This window comes from Ursus maritimus, unplaced genomic scaffold (assembly GCF_017311325.1).
Source record: "Ursus maritimus isolate PB19 unplaced genomic scaffold, ASM1731132v1 scaffold_9, whole genome shotgun sequence".
NCBI lineage: Eukaryota > Metazoa > Chordata > Mammalia > Carnivora > Ursidae > Ursus > Ursus maritimus.
The window spans coordinates 52,619,418-52,637,803 of NW_024427107.1; the positions used below are offsets into that span (position 1 = coordinate 52,619,418).

The 18,386-nt window shown below is 35.7% G+C and overlaps 1 protein-coding gene across 1 annotated transcript in view; it reads left to right on the plus strand.

Moving 5' to 3' along the window:
• Positions 1-18,386, plus strand: part of PKHD1L1 (PKHD1 like 1) — a 148,927-nt gene that overhangs the window by 15,938 nt on the left and 114,603 nt on the right. Inside the window, exons 7-17 of the mRNA XM_040626062.1 lie at positions 1,779-1,832; positions 2,452-2,525; positions 3,640-3,682; positions 7,351-7,421; positions 8,625-8,735; positions 9,753-9,842; positions 11,722-11,990; positions 13,270-13,361; positions 16,188-16,347; positions 16,656-16,791; positions 17,556-17,699. Coding sequence (XP_040481996.1) covers positions 1,779-1,832; positions 2,452-2,525; positions 3,640-3,682; positions 7,351-7,421; positions 8,625-8,735; positions 9,753-9,842; positions 11,722-11,990; positions 13,270-13,361; positions 16,188-16,347; positions 16,656-16,791; positions 17,556-17,699 — 1,244 coding nt within the window. The remainder of the gene's footprint in view (positions 1-1,778; positions 1,833-2,451; positions 2,526-3,639; positions 3,683-7,350; positions 7,422-8,624; positions 8,736-9,752; positions 9,843-11,721; positions 11,991-13,269; positions 13,362-16,187; positions 16,348-16,655; positions 16,792-17,555; positions 17,700-18,386) is intronic.

Genomic DNA, 18,386 nt, shown 5'->3' on the forward strand with positions numbered 1-18,386 from the left:
TTCTAAATCATCCTTTGCTATAATAATGCTAGGAAATAAAAGCTTAATCTTTAAGGAGATTCCTCCCCCTGCCCCCGACTGTAACTGAAATTCACTTCTGTTCAATATAAAGGGATGGATAGAATTATTTCGTGAAATCACAGGATTGCAGTCAGCAGGGACCTCAGAGATCAGGCTGCCCTGTCCATGTACTCTGAAACCCTGAGATACTGTATATAAACACAGAAAAACTTTCACTCATCTATTAATACGAGAAGTGAAGGCCTTGTTACAACTGTGTTTATCCCATCTCTGGTATCTTAATTGTGACACTAGGCATTTCAGGTATTTCACTGTGCCTGAATCCTGTTAGCAGGGAGCAATGGGCCATAAACTGGGCAGGAATTCAGGACCCCAGGGTGTTCAAGCTGCTTCTGCTTCTCACAAGTCTTGTCAATTCAGCCTAATCTCCAAACTCAGACCAGATACAAATTATAGAGGATATGCAAATAACCAGAGGGCTTGGTGCCCTCTAAGGAGATTTTGGTCTAAAAGATAAAATGAGAAAACCTTAAAAAAATATATATATTTAAGGCCAAATAAAGTAGTATTGCCTTTATAGGCAAACCCAGACCACTGTGGGGATTATTGGGCCTGGGTAGGGGCACCTGCTGGAGCCCAGCTGTCTGGATTCGAAGTCTGCTCTATTCCTTACTGGCTGTAGGCTTGAGCAAGCTACTTAACCTTCCTGCCTCAGTTTTTTCATCTATAAAATGGAAGGGTAAAATGGTTGTAAGGATTAAACATAGTAAGTGCCTGGGTTAGCCACTAAATTTATTATTAGGTGCAAGAAAGCAGGAGTTTAGAAGAGAATACGAGAATTTAGAAGAGAATACGAGTTTAGAAGAGAATACGAATCCATAAATCTCAACAGTGGGTACAGTAATTCAGTGTACTTGCGTTACAAACCTAATGTAATGATAAATGAAAGGATTTGTGTGTAAAGTATATTAAAAAGCTTAAAGTTCTCTGCAAATGTAAGTTCTTTTAATTTATGAGTTCAGGTTTGTATCTGCAGTTACTTTGAATCTGGGATTTGTTGGCACAGAAGCTGGGTGGTTTATTCTGAGTGTGGCAAAGAACACAGTACCTTTGGGTCCCACCTAAAAGCTTCCAATAGCATCATGTTCTATCCTCCTTAAAGCAGGAGTCGACCTGGTCCGCTGGGGAAGTGCAAGGGGGGATGTTTCCCTGCAGCCAGACCCTGCATCTTCTCAGCTTGGGATTTCCATTTCAATGGCACTGAGAATATTAGTTGTTCTCTTCCTCCTAATTACTCTGTGGGCCTTCTGCTGTGGCCCTCCTTTAATTCCTACTGTAGTTTAAAACTTACCCTGTGTTACAAAACATAAAATTCTGTTTTGTATTTGAATTAATTGACCTGCAGGTGGAAGGATCCCCATTATCTGTTTCCACGTTTTCTATTCCTGTGGTAATATTGCTTTCTAACACTCCAAATATCCTACGATTATCGTGTCTATTATCAGGTCTCCCCCAGTTAGAATGTCAGTCCTACAAGGGTAGGATTTTTATTTTCCTCCCTGATGTGTGCCAGTATCTACAGCAGAGACTGCAACATAATATGTAATAAAATAGATGTTTGTTGAACAAATGCATGATGGATAATAATAAGTGATTGGGAGAAAAATATAAGGTGTTAGTGAGCTTGGTGGGAGGAGAGCATTTTGAAATGATTTACTAAACATAATTTGATCTTTTCCAATAAAATATTTATACAGAGTTTATATTGGAGGAATGCCCTGTGAACTTCTCATACCACAGTCTGATAATTTGTAAGTCATTCAAATAATTTTCTTTAGAAGATAAACAGTAGATATAAACATAACAGGTTAAGTAGTAATGCCTAGCAATACTGTATAGCTGAATCCTTTAAAATACAGTATAAATTATAATGTTTTATACAGTAAATTAGCAATCATTTATATAGTTAGATGTAATCTGAGAGCCCCTGTTGTCTCCAGTAGAGTACGATATAAACTATTGCTTAGATTATTATGTTTTTAGATGTTTTGAGAAATAACTTTATCAAATAATTGTTTCACTTGGTAGTATTTAAAAATATTGAAAAGGAATATCATGGGGATTAGCCAACTTAACTATAAAATATTTAATTGTAAAGGAAATTTTATGCAAGTATCTGCAACCAAGACTGGAAAATATTTTCATTTCACAGAAATTTTTGTTGCAGTTACAGTTTCTAGCCTGATACATATTCAAAGTCCATAAGGTGCTTGTAAGGGAAATACAGTATTTTATTTAATTTTGTTTGTTTGTTTATTTATTTATTTGACAATAAATGCATCTTTATTATACAGATACTTAAGGGAAGCATAGTATTTTAAAACTTTAGTGTCAATAGAAACTTTGAAATTAACATATGTATTTTATTAGGTACGGTCTAAAATTAGACCATCCAAACGGAGACATGGGTTCTATGATTTGTAAAACGACCGGAACTTACATTGGTAAGTGCTGATCACCGTTCTTCATAGTTCTCAGAAATGCCTGACTCTGTTTCCTTGTTTTGCATTCTCTTAGACCTCCCCGGCACCTTCATCCCTTTCTTTAAAATTAACATTTCCTCTTCACCTTGGCTTCTTTTCAGTTTCACGTAAGCATGTATGACTTATCCTTTTCCTAAGGTGTACATTTAAGGTAAGCTTCTTCAAACTTCTTTCTTTCTTTCTTTCTTTCTTTCTTTCTTTCTTTCTTTCTTTCTTTCTTTCTTTCTTTCTTTCCTTTCTTCTCTCATCCAGAAAATTCCATTACTAATTTAGCTGTTTTCCCTGTAGCCTTATTTTTATGTCGTTTTCTTCCCCCTTGCTCTATGCACTCCAGGCACATAAATCTTACAGTTCTTTTTTTCCAGTTTTATATTGACATACATCACTGTATGAGCTTAAGGCATATAACGCAATGGCTTGATTTACATATGTTGTGAAAGGATTATTGCAATAGCTTCAGCTAGCATCCATCATAATCTTTTAGTTCTAGAATGGGCTACACTTCATTCTGTCTCAGAAAGTTTGCAAGCCTCCCATCCTGAGAATTTCAGATAAAATGTCGTGTTGTCAAAAAAGCCTTCCCTGATGCCCTGCCTTCCGCTCTCAAAGTTCACTCTCCTTTTCTTTGATAGCTTAATTACAGTTTTTAGTTCTGTGTCACTGCTCTTGGCTGACTGTATCCCCCCTGCGCCATATGCTCAGATAGGAGAAGAAGTCCTCACCCTACATCGCCCAACCCCCAGCAGTAGCTAGGTAATGAAGTAGCTGTTGAATGAATGAAAGAGATTTGAGGGCAGATGGTTAGATATATAGTGTTTTTATCGTTCTTCATTCATTATTTTGTCAAGTTTTTTCTAGTTATAATCTTGAGACATCTTAGTACAGGTATTTTAAAATACTAGATGCTTCTTTCAAATAGTTCATTGTCATGCCTTTGAGGATTAATAAATGGTTGTATAATTACAGATTTAATTTTAAATTGCTTTGCTTTGCTTTTAAATCAACTTTATAATATATAGTTCTTGTTCTCCTGTGATTGGGAATTTAATGAATTGCGTATTTTAATTAATTCCAGGTCATCACAATGTCAGCTTCATCTTGGATAGTGATTATGGAAGGTAGGTCATTTTGTAAATAATAATTTTCATAATTGATTCAACTGGGTAAATAAAATAAAAGTATATATTTACTTTGTGCTATAGGTCCAGAGATTAAAATCTAATCACTTTCTTCCTCCAAATTAACATTTAAGAGGTCTATCACTCCCTTTCTCTATATTGTGCCTCAGACACAGCATTTCAACTGTTGGGAAATGTAGCGTTACCTAAAACAGCAAATAAATCTTTGATTATGATATTGAAGGGGTTCTTTTATGTCTTACAGCTCTCTGACTTAATTGTAATTCTTTTGATAACTAAATAGTTCAGTTTTGATTTGAGCTAATATAAGAATAAATAAAATCCCATGGTTAGTATTACCTGATAAAGGTGTTCATTTAAAGTATCAAGACATATGGAGTGATGAAAGATAGTATTTACAGCTCACAGTTGTCCATCTTAGCACCATATGTTCATAAATTTAATTCACCATTTTTAATTAAGCTAGAAATTAGTTGCAGATAGCCTACATCCTAATTTCACTAAGAAAGATTACCATATGTTTATAGAAATATCAGAATATGCAAATCTTAACACATGTTGCAAACCTTCTATCATAGACAATCATAATAAAGAACATTTAGTGGCAAGCATGGTGCTGAGCACGTTACATATATTGTCTGTTTGAAGACTCCCAAAGAACCTATAAAATTGAGTGTTATCATCCCCCCTGTGTTGCACCCTGGGAGAAATGAGACTCAGGAAAGTTGAATAATTTGCCCATGGGTATTCAGCTAGTTGGAAGCAGTGCTGGTGTGTGAACACACGGCCCAGCTCCAGACCCTGAGCATATCATTCCAGTGCTCTGCCAAGAGTGGTGGAGGGGTTCAGCCACAGAACCACATCTCCTCACTACTTAACATCCTGACACAGGACTCTTTAACCATGGCAGGATTACCCCACTTCTCTGTGCATTTGCAAACGTGTGGGGGGCATGTTGGCCGTCACAGTATCTAGGGCATGCTAATGGCCTTTTGTGGGATGGCCCGAGATGCTCCAAACCTAAATGAATTATTCTGCCCAAAATGTCATAGTGTCTCCCAATGAGAAAATGAACTGGTTAATGGAAATCTAAATAAATCACAATATTTCACCATCCAATACTAATAAAGCTGTAGTAGATCAATAATAGGATATGTCTGTTGATTTTTTTGTTTCTGAAGAGAGATGAATGATTAGAAAAGATTGAAAAAGACTAAAAAGATTGAGAAGAATGGCAATATTACAATCATGGTAGATGTTTTTTCTGGCTAGTGCTCATAGACTGCAAGAGAAAGATGATATTTGGTCCCTGCATGCATGCAGCTGCAATTGAGGTGGTGAGTCCAAATCCAGTATCATTGTATTTAAAGATCTTCTGGTTCCAGACACCTAGAGGCAATAGGTTTATAACAAGATGATGACTAGGTTGCATACTTTTTAATAGTCCAATATAGACTGGACCAAAACCAGGAAGAATATTATAATTCAAGGGCAAACCATAGTGGATGGTATGTAAATGGTACTAAGATTCACCTTTGTGATTTACATGGGGCAAATGACTTAGAGTCTGATGATTTACCAGTTATTTTCTGCAAGGACATGACCTACATACATATAACTTGATACGATTGGGGCAATTGGATTTTATTGGAAATATTAGAAAATCATGTTAGAAGTAATAATTATTGAGTTTTAAATGATTTCCTGAACTATATATGCTTTTTTTTTTTAATGTTCTCATTGTCATTCTTCTTCAGGTGAAAAAGATGAATTCTTAGTTCTGAGTCTGTATGAAAGGTATTAATTACCAAATCCATCATGTATTTCTCAAAGAAATAATTATCCAAAAAAAGGTTTGAGTGATCAAGCTTGAGTGTGATTGATCAGGATATTTAAATCAATGTGTTGCATTAACATGCCCTGAAACTTTCCATTTTAAAAAGCCAGAAAATCTGCACATAATATAAGCAAAAATACATCTTAAAATAGTTGATTTTGTGATCTTAACTTATAATTCTTTTTCTAAAGCCAGTGGCTGTTCTTTTGTATTAATGTTTCAGAATTGAGGAAACTGTGTTTCTATATAAAACAGTTTTAAGAATTTAAGATAACTGTTAAAAATGTGGCATTTACTACTTAAAAGCCTAGTTTCATGATTACATGGCATTTAAAAAATGTTAAATCATTTTATAAATTAAAAAATCCATATTTTACAAACTTCAGGAGCATTCCTGAATATCAAATGAACCAATTAAATACCACTGTGGCTCCCATTCTGTATTTCTTTTAATAGCTAACCTTCTCTATTATCCCAAGTTCAAACAACAGCTGTTCCAAACTGATAAGGTTCAGATGAGGCTGACTTAATTGAGAAATGCCTAGTCATTATCAATGAATTAGTGAAAATCACCTCAGTGTCATACCAAATAAATTGCATTCAAATTTTATTTCAGGAGGCAATTTTCCCACCAACTTAAGAAGCAGGGTTAATTTTTCAGATGCAGAATCTGACCACAGACAATATTGTTGGAGCTGGCATCATTTCAGATCTTTGAGCAATCAACTGAAAGGCTCATAACGTACAAATATAAATCCAGTATGAACTTCTTAAGTAACCAATTTAACATACAGAATTTCCAGAGACTCTTGAGTCTTACAAATGCACATTATAATGGTTGGGTTAGATTTAATAGGAGTTTACGGTTGGTCTCAACCACAAGATTTGCATTATCCTTTTAGATTCTAGTTCAGTGTGTTATAAACATAATGAATGGGTTTTGAGTCTTAACATTTGAATTTCTTAACTTCTCTATTACGAATTTCATTGAGGTAATTAAGGAAACAGTATTTAATTTCTAGGATCAGATTCCTCTCTTCCTTGCTCTCTAGACTATGGAATGGCAAGTCTGTATCCATCAAAAAATACGAGTAGGTTCTATGTTTATAAATCACCCTTAGTGATTTAAGTGTGGTGGATTATTGTTAACCTGCTTTCATTCATTGTACTCTCACGCAGATTAGTGGCAGGAGAAAACTGTGTAGGACAGAGGTGAGAAGCCAGGGCTCAGCACTCAAATTGCCTGGCTTCGAATTCTGTTCCTCCCACTTTGTGATCTTGAGTAAGATAAATAGATATTCTGAGTTGTACCTGCCTCATGGGGTTGATGTTAGGATAAAATGGCATAATAAATTAAAAGCTTAAAAAACTCTTAGGTTAAAAGCTTAAAAACTTTAGCATGATATCTGATAAGTGTTCAGTAATGTTAGTTATTCTGATGCTCAATGGGTTATAAGAGAGGAGAGTGGGGGGTGGTTAACACGAAAGCCTTCATGAAAGGTGACCCTGTTTTTTCTGTTAATATGAATTCTATATTGAGGTATTATTTGCATATAATAATAATAAAATGTATATGATTTAAGTGTGCAGTTCAGTAAGTTCTGACCAATGAATATTTGAGTATTTGTATACTTTTATATTTATGTAACCAGTCACTGTATCAAGATGTAGAACATTTTTACCTTCTCCAAACTTTCTGTCCCGCTCCTTTGCAAATTATGACATGATTTATATCACTAAAATAATAACATTTTCCCAAAATAAAGTTCATATTTAAAGTAAGGATTTTTACTTTTTTTTTTTAACACAGGAGTTTCCCACAAAAAATGGCATATTTTGTTTCTTCTCTAAATAAAATTTCAATGTTTCAAACATATGCAGGTATGTGAGCCCTCTCACTGTGTGTGTGTGTGTACGTGTGTATGACAGAGAGAGAGAAAGAATGAGAGAGACAGATGTGTGTACTTCATTTCATCAAAGCAACGACAATAAGGACTTAAGGCATCCTATATTATTTTAGGTACTGCTGAAAAGGAAAAACACCAAGGATGGGGAGTCTAGTAGGAAGCTCTAACATTAAGCTAGGACCTAGAAAACTATCTTTTTAATATAAGGTTGATTGAGAAACCAGCTCATTACTCTAAAAGAGACAGAAGAGAAACTTGCATGTCTCCACTTGGGCTGTTGGTCGAGGGAGGAAAAAAAAAATCTCCACTGTCAATTTAAACTACAAGCCAGTACTCTCTCAGATTTATGGTCTCAGTGTGGTCCAAAAGAACACCCAGGCAGATTATTATTTATTTTAACTTATAGAGATCTAAGGTTGGGAGACTCCTAGGAGAATGCTGGAAGCAAACACAAATCCTTCTGGAAAAATTATGCTTCATTCTCGGTCAGGAGTGATAGAGTGCACATTCAGATTTCAAAGATGTTCAAATGTGAAAAAAAGTGTCTTGGAATCAATCAAATATGATATATCATGGCTTGTTCTATTTAATGTGCAACTCATATGTAAAAATACATGGAACTTTGATAGGTAGAACTAATAAGAATACATTTTAATAAGAATCTACAATACATCATGCACTGGGCTATTTTACTAATATACCTAAAACTTTTATATATGAAACCAGAAGACTTCCAATCATAGTTAATGTATTACTAAATGAGAAAAGTATAAGATGGCCCAGAAATAGAAGAAAGATTTATTCTTTAAGAGCATACGGGAGAAGAGACTCTTCTCCTGCCTTCCTGTGTTTTCTTTTGGAATCAAACATTTATACTCTTCCCAGATTTTCCTTAATTCCTGCATCCTCCATTACCAGCCTCTTAATACCAGTCATCACTAAAACCTGGTCCCCATGAGATGTAGGGCTCTGTGAAAGCCATGCTAATTGTCCTCTTTGCAGGATTGTATCAGAGACAAAATTGAAACACCCCGTTCATTCATTCAGTCCACCCACTACCTATGATGTGCTATGTGTTAAGGCTAGGTAACTTGGAAATTGATAAAAATCTAGCATTTGGGTTGATATGTAATATTCGTGACATTTTATTTAATGTGCTTCTCCTCCCTCTCTCCAGAGGTCACTATGATTTCCCCTTCACGAGGAAGCATTCAAGGTGGCACCATGCTAATGATAAGTGGACGGTTCTTTGATCAGACAGATTTCCCTGTCAGAGTTCTCGTTGGAGGTATTTTTTATGACTTTTAATATATTACGTTAGAAGAACAAATCCTGGCTTTTATTTAGTAATTTGTAAGAAGAATAATAGTCTTTTTTCAATTAATGTATTAAATTTAAAGCTGAGTATTTTCACATGGGCATTTGGTGCTGAGGCATGATACTTTTCCCACTGGGACCTTCCAGTGCGGGCTCTTCCAGTGAGAGCCTTACATGACTACGACTTGGGCTCCGAGGTCATCACCAAAGGGCATTTGTATGGTGTCGGTGTGGCTGCCTTCCACAAAATCCTCACCACACTTTGAGACACACATATCCTTTATTTAACAAACTTTTAAATGTTTGAACTGTTGTTAATTCTCAATGGGTTGGTTAGTTATGGGAAAATTTTAAGTATTTGGGGGTATTCCTGTCATTCCCTTTTCATTTATTGTGACTTATCTGGACATCATCAGGAATCACCGAGGATATTGGCCTTGGAAAGAGCATTAATTGATGTGTTATATTTTTACAAATGTGCATAAGGCTTATTTTTATGTATCTAGTCTAGGTCTGTTCAAGGTAAGGAGCCGTGCAGCTCAAAAGGGAGATGGAAGATGAATATAATAGTGAGGATCTTCCCACTCGGTCAAAATGACCTTCCCTACCTTGATCGAATTTTGGACATCATGGATTTATTCAGCAACTTTTCTGTAGGGAACAAAATATAAGGCTTCCCTCTGGACTTAGAAGTGAAATCTTTAACAATGACATAGTTTTATCAAGTTTTTTATTTTGTTTCTCAGAAATCACAAAATTGCCTAACTCAGACTTGTGATGTTTTGCCAGGAAGACGTTGCCGTGTAAAAGTATGGCAATTAATGAGTGATAAGCTTTAACGGAGCACATATAAAGGATATGAAGAAGCCCTGGCTTTGCTTCTTGCTTGTGCAACTTGGTCTTCATCAGAAAGTACTTCCAGATAAGTGGATTGCGATTTGCCTTCTGGAGCTCTGTTGTAATAGCTCTGCACCTTGCTTCTCTCTAGGTCAAGCCTGTGATATTTTGAATGTCACAGAAAATAGCATATGCTGCAAGACACCCCCTAAGCCTGAAGTTCTCAGAACTGTCTATCCAGGTAAGTAACCAGAAGAGAGAATGGCCATTTCTGCATTTACATAAGAAGACAGATAGATACCATTAGTCCTTTAGTCCATTCGGGCTGTTGAAACAGAACACCACAGACTGAGTGGCTTATAAACAACAAACACATATATCTCACAGTTCTGGAGCCTGGGAATTCCCAGGTCATGATACCAGCATATTGGGTGTTTGGTGAGGACCTGCTTTCTCATAGATCGGCACCTTTTGGGGGCTAGAGAGCTCTGTGGGGCCTCTTTTATAAGCCCTCATTCATGAGGGCTCCGCTCTCATGACCCAAACACCTCCCAAGGGCCCCACCTGCTAATACCATCACATTGGGCATTAAGTTTCCACATCTGAATTTTGGAGGGGATACAAACATTCAGCCCATAACAATTAGTAACAAAAAATATTTGAACTTTTTAGCATTTGTAGTGAGAATTATAATACATTTCTTCCTAGTTTTTCTCTTTACACTTTCTGGATCAGGGACTATCTGTATTAAAATAGCTGCCTCAAAGCCGCACCATGGAGATAAACTCAGCCTGAATTCCTGAAACACCCTACTGAAAACGGCACATCTCTATTGAATGAGTTGGATGGGGACTTTATTTCAGATTAAATGAGATTACTGAATGTTGGTGCAGGCCCCATGGACATTTTATAAATGCCTTTTTGTGGTTAAAAAATAAATGGCAAAGGTTAAATCCCTCCTTGTCTAGAATGTTTTAAGAGTGATAACAGGGGATAAGAGAAATGGAACTCAAAATTCTTTCCAGACTTTGGCCCATGGCCCACGGTAAGCGCTTGACATCTGCAGTGATAACACTCACTGAGAGGCTGTGCATGGGTTTGAGGGTGTGTATCTCATATCTTGTGCACACATTGGAATTGGCTTATGATTGTATCACTGGTTGGCATTTGAAGCCAAGTAAATTTTGTTTATCAACCTCTTAAATTTTCTTGTTTGGAATGACATTAGGAGAAAAAAATGCCCTGTTTTAAGAGAATACTTTGATAATCACAATTGGTAACTTTAATAAAGTTGTATGTATCAGAGAACACTACTGCTGCCAAAGTTCGAGGTGTCCAAGCTTTTCTCCAAAGAAACTCAGCTGAAGAGGACGAGCCATCATTTGCTAAATCTAGCCACTCCAGACCAGCTTAAGGCTGTTGGAAGAAGACCTGAGTCTGATTGGTGTAGTTTAGGGAAGAAAAAAAAAAGTGAGATGGCTCCCTTATGATTATGAAAAACCTTAATCAGAGTTTACATTGGCAAGTGTAAGTTCACTTTAATGAGAATTTTCTCTCTGTCCAAGAAGGAGAGGAAACCATAGAACAGAAGTAACGTTAAAAAGAAGAGAAAGAACACATGCTGACAAAAATCTTAAAGCCAACACAATCCATTCTTTGATTAGTTGCAAACCATTAACTGAGTAACTTTTGTTTGAGAGAGTAATCAGGCAAAGATTTTGAAATTAAATGGTCTGAATCATAGATTTTTGAGATTTAACTGTGTAAAGCAACATCAGTCATACCACAGGTAATAGTTATCATATTATTATCTTAAGTAAAACAGTAATATCTAATCCCCATAGCAACCATGCAAGTAGTAATATTACTGCCATTTTACATATGTAGAAACTGAGGTGCAAATATGTGAAATAATAATAAATAAATTGTAGTCTCTCTTAATAGCTCTATCCTATGGGTACAGGTACATGTATGGGTATGTGTAATTGTTTTGTTTGCAAGCATGCTCTTTAAACACGTGAATAGCAATAGAATATCTAAAACCACCACCCGAGTACAGGGCCATTGAGACATCACATCAACATTCTGATGAGAGCATTCTTTTATTTTGTCGTATTCAGGCGGGAGAGGCCTAAAGCTTGAGGTATGGAATAATAGTCGGCCGGTGCATCTTGAAGAGATACTTGAATACAATGAAAAAACACCAGGGTACCTGGGGGCCAGTTGGGTCGATTCGACTTCCTATATTTGGCCCATGGAGCAAGACACGTTTGTTGTGCGCTTCAGTGGGTTTCTGGTGGCTCCAGACTCTGACGTCTACAGATTCTACATCAAAGGCGATGACCGTTATGCTCTGTATTTCAGTCAGACTGGACATCCAAAAGATAAGGTAGGGAAGCTACGGAATATTATTTAATATTATAAAAGCCATATGACAAGCTTTTTATGTATCTCATTTATGAGATGTATTTTCACACGGTTGGGTTTTTGGCTATTTTAACATGTGTAATGTGACCTATAAAGTCACCATAGAAAACCCATCACCTAAAAAAAAAATGTTTTCCTGTATCTAAATTTTCTCTAGGAAGGAAAAACATGTTTCCTTTAAAGATTATTTTAATTATGGAAGAATTTTAACCATCCATAGGAAATTTGGGAAAGAGTAAAAATAGTTCACTCTCCTACTAGAGGTATTTCACTATTATGTGGTTATGAGATTGAAGTCTATCACTTCTTTTTGTGTCTGTTTTGTTTTTTATATAAATCAGATTTTGTGTCCAATTTCATAGTCATTTTGGTCACATATTAGTATTTCTACATTAAATATTTATTAAATAATTTTCACAACACAGTTTTGATGACTAAATAGTGTTTTATTGTCTAGGTTTACTAAACCTGGATAACTTTGTGCATACAGATAAGTTTTTGGCTTACTTCTGACTTTTTATGACCACAAATAATACTCTGTTGAATATTTGTGTTCATTAAATTATTCTGCATTTTAATTATTTCTTTAGGAGAGTTTTGCAAATGTGAAATTAATAAATTAATTCAAAAGAACATTTTATGACTCCACGTATATGGCAAGATTACCTCCCAAACGAGAGGAACAAGTTTAAGTTCCTGCTGTAATATATGAATTCTAACTTTACTGTAGCTTTTCAGCGTGTTTCCTCCAAGGATGGTATAGTCATTCCTGATGGGAAGCCCAAGGTCTTCTCATGCTAGCATTCAGACCCATTTCGTGATCTGTAGCATCTTTCAGACCTACTTTTAGTGATCTCATTTGGATTAAATCCCTAAAACCTCTCCACAGAGCAAAAGGGTATTTTATTTAATAATAACAACCTTCCTCCTGGTACGTATCTATTTTCCATTGCATTTCTAACTGTGGAAAAGCTACAGTCTATATGTATTCATGGTATAGTGGTGCTGATGTTAGTTAAGGCTGGAAGGTATGAAGTGGAAAATTTGATAATTTTTAAAAACTTCATTTCACCATGGATGATAGATCTTAGAAGAAAAATACGGTAGTTTCATATTTTTCTATTTATAAAATTTCTAGAATTGACAAATAATAAATGAAAATTAAAGGCTGAAAAGATCTATTAATAAGTTCTCCCTCTGTCTCTCTCTCTCTCTCCTTTGTCTTTCTTTTTGGGGGTAAGGTGAGGATTGCATATCATTCTTCCAATGCCAATGATTACTTTTCCAGTCCAACACAAAGATCAGATGAGATTCATCTTCAGAAAGGAAAAGAGTAAGGTTTTTTTATTTTTCATTAAATTGTTGTGTGGTATTTAAAAACTATAAGTTTATACCTAAAAATATTTTCAATTTGTTTTATTGCTGGAAGTGATGTTAATTTATTGGCTTAATTTATAATTTGTCATTCTTCATAATTTTGTTAAATATGGTTTCTATAGTTTCAAGAATACTGGCATTCAGCCAACCTGGGAAATTTGATATCTAAATTTTCCCTGTTGCAGAAATTATAATTTTGTGAAGTTTACTTAATCCTGTTCTTAGTTTCTTACTAGGACCTTTCCGTCAATCCAGCCATCTAATTTCCCTGCTCAAGACCTGAGCTCTTGAATATTTCTAGAGAAAGACCACAAAACCACATGTGTTGGTACCACAGCTAATATATATTTAACATTCATTGATTTATTTTAGACCCTGAGCCAGGAAATTTAATACAAAAAAAAATTAAAATATACTCCCTGCCCTTAAGGAATACAACACTTTGTGCTGAAAGGTCAATTCCAGGGAGAAAATGGGAGTATCATTCAAAGAGCAGATAATCGCATTCAGAAAGCCATTCAGGGTTCCTAGAAAGCAGGGAGGTCAAAGACATGGTATATTCAAAGTAGCTAAGTGTCACGGAGGTCAGTAGATTCAGTGAGATCATCTCCCATATATAATTTGTATCTGTTAGGTTTTGCTGCATAAGAAACTACTCCCCCAAATTTAGTAACTTAAAGCAACCCATTTTTGTGATTGGCTCGGCTCCTTCAGCTGGTGATTGATGGCCCAGGATGGCCTCACTCATGTGTTGGGAAACCTCAGTTTGCATGGTTGGAACTTAGATATTTGGCATGTCTGACTCCACATGGTCTCACATCCCAGAGGGCTAGGCCAGGTTTGTTACATTGGTGAATGGGTTTCCAGCAGTAAAGAGAGCAATTGTTAATTGCACGTAGACTTTTAAAGACTCTGCTTGTGTCACTTTGCTAATATCATTTTGGCCAAAGCAGATGGCCAAATCTGGATTCAAGGGGTGAAGAAATAGACTTCACTTCTAGGTGGTACATTGCTTTTTGTTTTGTTTTGTTTTTTCATTTTACCATGCCACCCTTCCAGACATTGAGATTATGCCCACAGACAGCACCATGAAGATCTGATGGAGCTAGACAGAGAGGGTTGGGATCAAAGGTCCCTGAGGGCACTCATACTCAGTTTTCTCACTGAAGTCTTAGTACTAATGACATGGAGAAAGCATCCCATTCTCTTTCTCCTCTTCCTCCTCTTATCACTTCTTTATATACTTAAACATTTGCTTTTTTCACGATCACTGGGTCGACTCAGGGTAAGCGGAGTACCTAATTAATCCCTACTGCTATTAAGTGTTAATACACCTTCAGGCTTTGCCTTGGCCTTGGAAAATGCGTTTAGTTTATCTGCTTGGCAGGAGCACAGAGCTTACATGAAAGTGACTAGTAACACATCTGCTATCTGATATCCGTCGTCCTGCAAGGTAGCTTGGAATTTATACACTGACACTTATAATGATGGCTGTGGATTCTGAAATTGAGGCCACTCTAGCTGGCTTATTGCACAGTGTCCCTGGGACCTTTCCAAAGGTAGCTCATTTGCCAAATTCATCCTACTCAGATAATATAACCCCATCTCTAAATGCTTATCTTTTTGGTTACCCTGTTCTACTTTGAATCATACCCCAGTTACTAATTTTTAAAAAACCTTTCAATCTTTAAAACTCTCTTAGTGTCTGCTATTCATATGAGCAAAGAGAACAATAATATATATTTTGTGAAGATTAAAAACAATAATGTCTGCAAAGTGCTCAGTGTCTCATACATAGAAATTACCTAGTGAATGTTTTTAAGCTGCTAATAAGGATACAGAATTTAATGGTTCTTTGAGGTCTGCTTCTTAGTGTTGCCTACATTGATTTGGCAGAGCTGGCAAACAGGTTCTCCGGGCAGCCAAGAGCCTGATGTAATCCTCCAATATCAGTTCTACGAGGGGGATGACCCATCTTCCTAGAAAGATGAGGGGTGATACATGTCGCTCATTCGGAAGCTTTCATGAATTGTGAATACTTAATCTTCACATCCAAGAGGGTATCTGTTGAATGATGTGAGGCAATTTAGAGGAACTCCCAGCTGGCCTCTCCAAAGATGGGGGCAGTGGTGACATTGATAGAGATTTGGGTAGGTAACCAAGAGCTTTTCATCACCTGTAACAGCTGGTCAGTGAATGCCTTCTCCTGGATAGGCGGTTGGATGATCCAGCTTGTTGGGGGGCCCTAATCAATCTGATCAGTAACAGTTTCCTGAAGCCATGTTTTATTTCCCAAGTTAAAAGTGGAGCCATTATTTAAGGAACTAGAGAGAAACTTCCATCGCTGAGACATTTAACCACTCCGAAACAAAGTACGTGATACGTCTAAGTCTGCCTGTCATTTTCTTGTACATATTAAAGTATTTAAACTCCACACGCCCTCTGTGTTTTATGCCAGGGAGTTTGCATTATAATGTAAATGTAATTTTGTTTTAAGCTCCTTGAGGATAAGGGGTAGTAGCTGTTTCAATAAATATTTACTGACAAAACTGAATGAATTAGTCATGAATGGGGACAACTCCATATCTCTTGTGTAGGTATCCTACATAATTCCTTTCATTTTAACAAACCACTATGAAACTTTAATATTTAAAATCAGGGATACTAAAAAAAAATAAACGAAATAAAATCAGGGCTACTACAATATAAATCATTTAATAGGCAGGTTTTTTTTATATAGTGTTATAATTTTATTCACTGGAAAAAATTTCCTATTTTCCAGATATTACATTGAAATCTTGCTGCAGGAGTATAGACTGAGTGCCTTCGTTGATGTTGGCCTGTACCAGTATAGAAATGTCTATACAGAGCAGCAGACAGAAGATGCAGTGAATGAAGAACAAGTTATCAGGTCCCAGTCGACAATTGTCCAGGAAGTCCAGGTTTGCCGTGATTATAGATCTGCCTCGTAGAAAGTAAATGTTCAAAGATAGGAGCTCTATTTGGTTATTACTTTTACTCAGGAAGATACTGTTTGGGGGCAAGGCAGTCGTGGAAGATGATTGACTTTGTGACTTAGAGTATCTGTATTAAAACTCAAGAGGCTGTTATTTGATACGAGTGAAACTTTGAAATATTTTATCATTTACGGTAAAATAGAGCAATCAGAAGGCATTGAGTAGTTGACTGTCATGCATTTAAAATGTGTTTTTCTATACAGTAAAGATATGTTTTTTAAATTGGGAAATAGGTTATAACATTGGAAAATTGGGAAACATCTAGTGCAACTAATGAAGTTCAGAAGATCACGGTAACCAGCCCCTGTGTGGAAGCTAATTCATGTTCACGCTACCAATATAGATTAATCTATAACATGGAGAAAACTGGTAAGTTGTAAATAACAAAGGAGATTTTATTTCCCTTCATCTATAAATGAAAGTATAAAAATTTGCTCTAGTCAAATTCTACTGTCTGGAAAATACCATTTTAATAGTATACTAGACAAAGAAGCTAAAAATATATTGTGAAGAAAAAGACTGGGATAAAAAATGGCATCAGTAAAAACAACTTCCTGATATATGATATCATTATCTTTCGTAAGGCTCATGATAAATGTATATCTAAGTGCATATAAGGAATTTATATATCTGTGACTCACAGGTGTAAGTTAAGATAATAAGAATTAAATTCACCATTACAGAGAAGTAAATATTTCTTCCAATTTCTCAAATTAAGTGATAAAGCTATGAGACACTAATTTATCTCTTAACAAAGACATTACATCTCAATATTTTATAATAAACCTGAAAATATAATTTTTGCTATTTCCATTAATAGTTTCAATAAGTAAATATTGATAGATGCTTACTGTTTTCCGAACACAGTACTTATTAACTATGGGAATAAAAAAAAATAAAATATGATCCTGCTCTTCAAGAAATCACAATCCAATTAAGTAGTCATAATTACTGAACTCGAATTAGTTTCAAAACAGTTTCACTAAGTGATAACATATGATACAGACTATGGGCACCTTAAAAAATTCAAATATAAAACATCAGTGCTGGCTATGGTAGTGCAAAAAGATTTTGACTATTTTTTTTTTTAATTAAAACCTCTAATCATTTGACTTTTTTTTTTAATCCAAAAGTCTTGCTACCTGGCGATGCTTCTGACTTCATATTGCAATCAGCTTTAAATGACCTCTGGTCTATAAAACCGGATACAGTTCAAGTAATAAGAACACAAAACCCCCAAAGCTATGTTTACGTGGTAACTTTCATATCAACTCGAGGTAAGCATATGTATCATTTTGTACTTCTGTTAGGTTTTTTCTAAGAAACAAATTTGTATCTTGTACAACTCCACTGAAAAAGATAAAAACTCCATAAAATGACAGAGGAAAAGAAGTGGATACATAGCCTCGACTAATTTTAGGAGAAATAAAAATCAAATGGTTAATTTTTTCTATCGTAATTCACTTTAGTTGTATTTTAAGTACTGTACAACTCCAGTGTGTGGGAAATACACTGTGTATACTCCAGATGCGCTATCTGGAGCCTGCTTTAATTTAGCAAAAATCAGTGAACATGTGAATTCTGGAAATAAAGTTAAGTAGTTAGTATTTCTCAGGAGACACTAGTCTGGCCAGATCTTGCCTGATGAAAGGATTCTGTGGTCACATCCATATGGGAAACTGCGTACGTCAGCTTCTTCTTGAAGACTGACAGAGCTCCTTAATATTAAAATCCCTGAGGATTCCTACAGTGAGAAAACAAACATACAAAAACAAAAACTGAAAGAAAACATTTCACCTGTGTTTAATACAACATTTTCCAAAATTTTTTGACCTCTCTCCTTTTCAAGTAATAGCTGTTAACTTCCTGTTAATGTTTTGCATTTTCAAGTTTTAAAGCCAAGTTTAGCAACCAAGATTAGTATTTGGGCTGTCTAGCTCAAAAATAGGTCTCTGAATATCTAT